This window comes from Eumetopias jubatus, unplaced genomic scaffold (assembly GCF_037043125.1).
Source record: "Eumetopias jubatus isolate StellerSeaLion01/CBP00866 unplaced genomic scaffold, mEumJub1_p1.0 scaffold_9, whole genome shotgun sequence".
Classification (NCBI taxonomy): domain Eukaryota; kingdom Metazoa; phylum Chordata; class Mammalia; order Carnivora; family Otariidae; genus Eumetopias; species Eumetopias jubatus.
In genome coordinates, this window is record NW_028274815.1 from 118,785,649 (window position 1) to 118,794,234 (window position 8,586).

The following is an 8,586-nucleotide window of genomic DNA, read 5'->3' on the forward strand; positions in this document are numbered from 1 at the left end:
TTTTCTTTCTCCCTCCCCCCACCACGCCCACCCTCCTCTTCTCTTCCCCGGAGCTGGCTGGGGAGCAGCGAAGGAAGGGAGGGGGCTTAGGCCGGTTTGTCTCTGCAGCCCTAGGACCAGTCTGAACCGGTTACTGGGAGAGGAGGGGTCGGCTAGCCTGGGCTGCAACAGAAGGAGGAAGCACGGGGTTGGGGTGGGGGGCAGGAGCCAGGGCGAGGGCTCCCGGGACACACAGGGGCACAGGTCCTGGGGGTGGGCATGCGTGCAGTATCTGGACCCTTCAGGGCTTCCCTGGGGGCACCGAAGGGTCAAAGGTCTGTGTGTCTTCATGTGCGTGGGTCTCTGTGGGTGCCCGCGTGGCTGTGGCCGTGGCCTCTGTGTGCAGGTGTGGCCTAGCTTGAGAGCGCCAGTTACTCCCCATCCTGTGCCACCTCCTTTTCTGTCAGCTGGGCCTCCGCACCCCTCTACCCCCTGCCACCCCTCTGCCCCCTTGGCTGTCATTGTACGGTTCATTCTGAACACTGTTCCCCGACAGCAAAACCCTCCAGAGATTACCTGGGAGTCTCAGGATGAAGACCCCCACGTGGCCTCTGAGGCCTTGGCTGCTCTAAGCCTCGCTGGCCTCCCTGCCTTACCCAGGGCCCCTTGCCCCCCATTCACTCTCCTGCAGCCCCTCTGGCCTCCTTTCCGTTCGTGCAACCCGGAGGTTTGTTCTTTCTCAGGGCCTTTGCACGTGCATGAGGCAGTGTGCCCTCTGCTTGGAGTGGTGGTCCCTAGTCAACTACTTCCTCTCCTGTAGCGCCAAGCTCAGGTACCACTTCCTCCGGGAAGCCTTCCAAGACTCCATCCAGCCCCTCTGCTGTTGCACACACTGCTCTCCTCCGTCACACTCGTGGCCCTGGGAGGTGATGAAGGGAGGCTGGGCTCCCCCAGCCCTGGGAGCTCCCTGAGGGCAGGATTCCACTGAACTCACCGAGATGACCACCCTTTAAAGTCTGATGAATGAATGAGTGAATAACTCTGTGAGCAGATGCGTGAGGCAGTGTGGCCTGTGTGGGATGAGGGTGCGTGACACTCAGGTGTGGGTACCTGGCCTCGAGGGCATCCCATGTGTCCCTGGAGCCTGCATGCATACCATGCGTATGTCATAACCATGGGACAGGGAGGCCCCCGGGCAGATGCCGTGCCTGAACTCTACCTCCCCGCCTCTGTCTTCAGAACATGCTGACGGCTTGTGCCACCGCCTCACCACTGTGTGCCCCACGTCCAAGCCCCAGACTCAGGGCCTGGCCAAGGATGCCTGGGAGATCCCTCGGGAGTCCCTGCGGCTGGAGGTCAAGCTGGGCCAGGGCTGTTTCGGAGAGGTGTGGATGGGTAAGGCCTTGCCCCTGCCCCCCAGAGGAAACCATGGTCCCCTTGGGGGGATTTTGGTGTCCCTATCTGAGAACCAGACAGGTGTCTATCCCTTGGGACAGCTCGGGGCACCCGTGGCCTGCCCCCGCGGCCTGCCCCTGCCGCTTCACCACCACGAGTCTCAGTTGCTTCTGCTGAACAGTGGGCTCTATTTTAAATGTGGAGCTCCCCCACACCTCTGCAGACTATGGCACTTGTTTGCCAAGAGCTGCTCGGGGCTGGGCATCGCGATTCCCTGAAGATGCTGTGTGGTCTGGGCCAGGTGGCTCCACTCTGAGTCTATCTTCCTCAGTGTAAAATGGGGCTGGGGATAAGAGGACCCACCCGTGGGGTGTGAGAGAATGCTGGCCCAGCGTGCATCCACACATTAGCGTCAGCCGTGGGAAGAGAAGCCTCAGCTCACAGAGGGAGTGCTTGGAAGCACAGGGTCTGGCATGTTCTGGGCCTGTTAATGATCTCCTGTCTAACCCTGGAGAAACGGCAAACTGTCTTTGAAAACAAACACCATGCGGCCCTGACAGAACCCAGGCCCCCTTCTGCTGCCTGGTTCCTCCTGATGCGGAGGGATCGGGGAGGCTGGTGCGAGGTAGGCATGACGGGTGGAAGCCCGTGGCTTCCGCCAGGAGTCACCGTGTGCCGTCACGTAGGCCACGGCGTGCACTCGGCATCACTGTCCCCATGTTCCTCCCTTCGGGGGAGAGCAGAGAGGGCTGCTGGGTGGAAGGCCGTGCAGGGACAAAGGCCTGCAGGCTGGAGGTCAGACCAAGTCAGGAAAGGGGCGGTGCTGGCTTTGAGCTGTGGAGAGGGGAGAGGGATGTTCCAGGGGCTCATCCCTGGTCTCAGGAAGTGCCAGATACACATCCCCAGACGTCCTGTGCTGCGCGGGCCCTAGAGATAGGCCTGGGCCCCGGCCCTCAGGTGGAGGCCCAGAGACTGGGAGGAATGGGTCCCAGGCCACTCATCAAAGGACCTCGGGTCCAGCTGGCACAAGAACTCGGACTCAACACGCCGGCCTAGCCGACGGCTTCCCCCAAGGCCTCACAGTTTGAAAGCCCAGATAATAATCAAATGACAAGTGTGGCTGTCATTCACGGAGCCCTCACAGCGGGCTGGGCCCAGTGCCTAAAATCTCACTTGATTCTCAAACAGCCCCACAGGGAGACACGACAGCGTCTGCATTTTCCAGGTGAGGAAACAGGCCGGGAGGAGGGAACTGACCGCCCCACAGTCTCACTGCTGTCAGGAGGCAGAGCTGGGAGTCCAACCCCGGCCAGTCTGACCTCCAAGTCCTCGTGTGCCTGATCCGGGCCTTACTTTTTAGAGAGCATGGCTTGAGACAGCCTCTCGCTGGCGCCGGCTTTGTTCCGAGGCCCGCTCTGCTTCCCGTCCCCAGCCCCGTTCATTTGCTAACTCCTGGCTCATCCTCCGTGTGCTGCCCAGAAGGAACGTGGTCCCTCAGGAGAGAGCAGTTGAGTTGGAGCCATGATCCTCCATCTCTTAGGCGGATGTGCTGCTTTTGGGGACCTTCCTACTGATGACAGCACTGACAACAGCTCAGCAGCTGCAGTTTCTTGAGCGTGTACCAGAAACTCATTTAACCCTTGTCATAGCCTCCTGTGGAGGGTCCTGTGGGCCTCGGTGGGACTTGTCACATTCTGGCTAGGCCGGCCAGAAGCCAAACTGGTTCCCAGGCAGGCAGATCTGGGTCCCTGTGGGATGGGAATAGGGGGGGCCTTCACTGAGGCAGCCTGCACCCCTTGCCCCCACAGGGACCTGGAATGGAACCACCAGGGTGGCCATCAAAACCCTGAAGCCAGGCACAATGTCTCCGGAGGCCTTCCTGCAGGAGGCCCAGGTCATGAAGAAACTGAGGCACGAGAAGCTGGTGCAGCTGTACGCAGTGGTGTCTGAGGAACCCATCTACATCGTCACGGAGTACATGAGCAAGGGTGAGGCCCGAGTGCCCGGCGCACAGATGCGCGGGGCAGCTCCTTGCTGGGCAGGAGGGGACGCGCTTCACGTCCCCCCAGGTCTAGACTGTACGTTTTTTTAAAAGAAATGGAATGGAATAGAGCCAACTTGTCATGTCAATGGAAAGTCATACCGAGGGTATGTCTTTCTCATGTTCTTTTGTTTTTAATGATTTCCCACAATGCACCTTGTCTCCCCCAGTTGGCTGGTTTTCCAACGCCACCTGCCCTTCTGCAGCTGAAAGGGAAGTCCCCCACCCCTCCAAGCTGAGCCACTTATAGGTCAAGGCCCTGGCTTAACCTGTCCTTAATTCTTAAATTAAGTAAACTGTTCAAAATTTGCTTTTTGGAGGCATAATTTACAAGTGATAAAATACACCATTTTAAGTGTCCAGTTGCAGGACACTCTGGGTATCCCTTACGACAGTCAAGCTACAGGAGCTCTCCATCACCCCAGAAGGTTCGCTTGTTGCCCCGTGCAGGGCAGTCAAGCTACAGGAGCTCTCCATCACCCCAGAAGGTTCGCTTGTTGCCCCGTGCAGGGCAGTCAAGCTACAGGAGATCTCCATCACCCCAGAAGGTTCGCTTGTTGCCCTGTGCAGGGCAGTCAAGCTACAGGAGATCTCCATCACCCCAGAAGGTTCGCTTGTTGCGCTGTGCAGGGCAGTCAAGCTACAGGAGCTCTCCATCACCCCAGAAGGCTCCCTTGTTGCCCCGTGCAGGCAGTACCCTCCAGCCCTAAAGCCAGGCAATATCTCCTGCTCTCTGTCATCATAGGTGTGTTTATTCTAGAACTTCCCATGTGCCATCTTTTACATCTGAGGTTCGTTCTTGTCACACGTATCTGTAGTCTGTCCCTTCTCTATTGCTGGGTAGTAGTAGTCCGTCATAGGGACTGACCACAGTTTCTGTTCTCCCGGAGGGAGACATTTGGTTGTTTCCCATCCTGCTTTGCCTTCTGAGTGACAGACGCTGAGCGAGACTTTATACAGAGGTGGGTTTGCGTGAAATCGGCTGTGCCGCTTAAAGCCTGGTTGTTGGCCTGCCTGGTGGACGGGATCGGGGAGACACTGCTTCCTGGCCCCGGGGGGACAGGGCGGGGGCTAGTGCTGCTTTCTCTCTGTCCAGGGAGTCTGCTGGACTTTCTCAAGGGGGAGACAGGCAAGTACCTGCGGCTGCCTCAGCTGGTGGACATGGCTGCTCAGGTGAGTCAGCCCCTCCCACGTCCCACAGCCTTGGCCCTAGAGCACTCAGTCCCACCCAGCTCAGCCACTTCTGGCCTCTCGAGGGCCCCCTTCAGGTGGCCTGCCTTGACTGCCCCTCCATGCTCTCTGATCCCACCACATTTATTACTGGACGGAGAAAAGAGCCCTTCGCTGGGTATCAGAAGTCAGTGACATGCTGTGGGACCTCAGGCCTCAATTTTCTTTGTAAAGGTTATTTAGTCACTCAACAAACATGCGTTCGTACTTGCTTGCTGTAGGTGGTGCTCAACAATCATTTCTTCATTAATCCTTATCCTAGTCAGGGGAGGTAGGAATGGCTGTCCCGCCATTTGACATGAGAAAACAGGTTCAGAGAGGGGACTCAGGACAGCAGCGAGGGCCTGGCACTCATCCGTATCTGTGGGGCCTCTGGGGCCTCTTTTTCACGGTCGCCCTGCTTCCCGGGCTGGATCTTGTCTGTGTTTCCCCTTTGCCCTTGCCCTTTGTCCTTCGTTTCCTCTTTCTGCTGAGCACTGGTCCTGCATTTTGTGCCAGCGGTGTTTATTGTAAGCTGACTTCCCTAGCCAGAAGACTGGGAAGGGTAGGGTGACCCGGTGCCGGGGGGTGGTGGTGCAGGGACTGGGGTGGTCCCTGAGCCGGGTTCCTGGGGTTCTGCCTGCAGATCGCCTCCGGCATGGCCTACGTGGAACGGATGAACTACGTCCACCGGGACCTCCGTGCTGCCAACATCCTGGTTGGAGAGAACCTCGTGTGCAAAGTGGCTGACTTTGGGCTGGCTCGGCTCATCGAAGACAATGAGTACACGGCCCGGCAAGGTGGGCAGGGTCTGGGCCAGGGCCGTCTGGCCTTCTCCGAGCCTGTTCCTGCATCTGTCCAGTGGGGGATGAGAGTGGTACCTCCTGGCAGTGCCATCCTGACATTCTACTGAGCCTCCCCTGACATTTCTCCCTGCTGCAGGTGCCAAATTCCCCATCAAGTGGACGGCTCCAGAAGCGGCCCTCTACGGCCGGTTCACCATCAAGTCAGATGTGTGGTCCTTTGGGATCCTGCTGACGGAGCTCACGACAAAGGGACGGGTGCCCTACCCTGGTAAGAGGGCTCCCCGTGCCCCATCTCTGGTCCCTGAACCCCTCTGCCCTGGTGACCTTGGGCAAGTCACACCCCTTCCCAGGCCTCAGTTTCCCCATCTGTATAAGAAAGAGTGTGAGCAGCTGATCTTAGGGAGGCTCTCTGGTCAGGGCTCTCAGCCTTGGGGAGGCGACTTACCCATGGTTACACCCGCCATCCTGGGCGGGAGGCCCTCTCTGTTGCCCTCACATTCCTGCCCCGACCTGACTTTCCTCACCGGAGCCAGTCTCCTCATGCTTCCCTCCTCCCACAGGGATGGTCAACCGTGAGGTTTTGGACCAGGTGGAGCGTGGCTACCGGATGCCCTGCCCGCCCGAGTGTCCCGAGTCCCTGCACGACCTCATGTGCCAGTGCTGGCGGAAGGAGCCAGAGGAACGGCCCACCTTCGAGTACCTGCAGGCCTTCCTGGAGGACTACTTCACATCCACCGAGCCCCAGTACCAGCCCGGAGAGAACCTATAGGGGGCAGGCTATAGGGCCAGACTGGCTTCTCGGCTTGGATCCCGGGCTGGGTGGCCCCTGATGGAGGTCTTGACTCCCTCCGCCTGCCCGCATTGATCTCCTCTGTGGGGCTGAATCGCCAGTGAGGAGGCCTCTCCCTCTTTTGTGGCACGGAAGGGCTTGGGGCTCGGGGCGGCCCTGAGGACAGGGTCCAAGGCTGGCCTCGTGACTGCGTCCTCCCAACCTTCCCTCCTGGAGCTCTGTGCGGCTCAGCAGGAGGAAGCGGGAAGAAGGACGGACTGAGGACACCCTTTCCCAGCCTCAACCTGCTCCTTGCATTGGCCCCTTCCCACTTCCGTGTCCCCCCCGGTCTGCCTCCAGAGCTGGCCGAAGAGCCTTTCCAAAGAGGAGTGCTGGGCCCCCGGCCCTTGGCCTGCCTGCCACCCTGCTTCCTTGCCATCCATTTCTGAAACACCTGTTGGTGGAAGCTGCTGGGTCCAGACCCCTCTGCCGTGGGCTCCCAGGCTTGGGCAGCTGAGGTGTAGCTTGACTTCATGGCGGTGGGTAGGGTGGGCACCTCCCCCAAGGGACCCTTAGAGATCACCAATTCCTTGTCCTCATAGTACCCATGGGGAAACAGTCCAGAGAGGGGATGGGACTTGCCCAAGACCACAGAGCAGTTCAGGGTTGAGGTGGGTTCGGAACCCGGTGCTCCCTCTGTCTTCCTCAGGGACCAACAGGATTGTCCTTGGAGGCATCATGGACAGACTGGGGCAGCCCAGGGAACCAGGGGCCCGAGGCTGAGTTAGAGATAACAGACAGAATCCTGCTGTCGCTGCCTGCCTGGTGGGGCTGTTGTGCCGGAAGAGAGTGGAGGTGGATGGAGGGCAGAGCTAGGAATGAGGGGTGACGAGGCAGGTGTTGGGAAGCAGATGTCAATCAGAATGTGAGTGGTTTTTCATCCTCGGAGCTAGCCAGCCATGAAAGAGAGTGAGCTCCCGGGCTCTGGAGGCAATCAAACAGAAATAGAAGATCCAAGTGGTTGGGAGGCCCTGGCCTCAAGAGGGAACCCCTGGTCTTCCTTTCCCTAGTGTGTCCTGTGTCATTTCAATGCCTGGCGCTTGCTCTCCTCCCCAAGGTGGCACCCCTCAACTCACGAGTAGGGAAAGGAGTACCTAATGCTGGGGTGGGAAAAGATGAGCGTCCACTGCCAGGCGCCAGACCTGGCTGTGGGACCTCAGGTGGCCCCTGTGTCCTCTCTGGGCTGCAGTGTCTGCCTTCCTGGGTGGCCGTGGTCTCTGTAACTGCTCTGCTCCAGACCCTGTGGCCTGGCATCACTTGGTGAGCCCAGGCGAGGGCGTCCGGAGACGTGCCGGCCTTCGCTCTGGTGTTTAGCCTTAGGGTATGTGGTGGCTCCTCTCTGAGCTCAGTGTGCCCACCTTAAAAGGGGTGGCTGACGGTTTGTGGGCCTTTTGCCAAGGGCCCCTCTGTGTGTGTATGTGTGTTGTGTGTGCACGTGTGTGTTCCTCCATGTGTGTCCATATTTAACATGTAAGAACACTCCCCTGCTCTGTTCCCCAGACATGTACATTTCCCCCACAGCCCCCCATCAGAGCAATAACACTCCTGCTGCCAGGGGTTCTCGAGCCAGCCGGGCTCCGCCAGCGGGAAGGGAGGCCACGCGGGGCCTGCCCATGAAATTTCAACTTTTCCTTTCATCCGTGTTTATGACCCAAGTCTGTTGTCCGTCCCAGTCAAACCTGGGCTTGCTTACCCCGGTGCGCTCTCAAGCCCCCTTCCAGGTGCCCGGGGCCCTTTGTATAAGGTGTCCTAATACTGTTCTTTCTTTCTTTCTTTCTTTTTTTTTTTTTAAATAAACAGTGTTTTGTAGATTTCAGATGACTATGCAGAGGCCTAGGGGACCCCCAGCTCTGGCGGGGCCTGGGGGTCTCGCATTTCACGGCCCAGGCTTGGGGGGGAGGGGGGATCCAGAATTGGTTGTAAATACTTTGCATATTGTCTGATTAAACACAAACAGACCTCAAAGTTTGGCCAATGGTTTATTGAGCATCTCCCGTGTGCTAGAGAGTGAGAGGGGTGGGATGTGAGGACAGCTTGCGGTCAGGGGGCCTTTGTTCAGGCCACACTGGTGGCTAGAGGGCTCTAGGCCAGGGGCAGACATGATCAGATTGGAGATAGCCACTTCGGAACGTGGCCGAGTGCGCGCGCCTGCACCTGCATAGGGAGGGAGTGCATCTGGCAGAAGGCTGGCTCGTGTCTGGCACGCTCCCGGGGAAGCCAGGACTCCCAAAGCGTGAGCAGTTCGGGACTCAGATGCCCTGGGTGGGTGGTGGCAGTCGACATTCTGGGGGCCGGGTGGGACCGTCGGGCCTGTGTGGGGTTGCGGA

General features: G+C 58.9%; 1 protein-coding gene across 3 annotated transcripts in view; it reads left to right on the plus strand.

The window, feature by feature from the left end:
- Window positions 1-8,224, plus strand: part of SRC (SRC proto-oncogene, non-receptor tyrosine kinase) — a 62,752-nt gene extending 54,528 nt beyond the window's left edge. For all 3 annotated transcript variants that reach the window (XM_088026768.1, XM_088026767.1, XM_088026769.1), the window contains 6 exons: window positions 1,219-1,374; window positions 3,183-3,362; window positions 4,512-4,588; window positions 5,271-5,424; window positions 5,567-5,698; window positions 5,991-8,224. In XM_088026768.1, coding sequence (XP_087882894.1) covers window positions 1,219-1,374; window positions 3,183-3,362; window positions 4,512-4,588; window positions 5,271-5,424; window positions 5,567-5,698; window positions 5,991-6,199 — 908 coding nt within the window. In that variant the 3' untranslated portion in view covers window positions 6,200-8,224. The remainder of the gene's footprint in view (window positions 1-1,218; window positions 1,375-3,182; window positions 3,363-4,511; window positions 4,589-5,270; window positions 5,425-5,566; window positions 5,699-5,990) is intronic.
- Window positions 8,225-8,586: the final 362 nt, after the last annotated feature.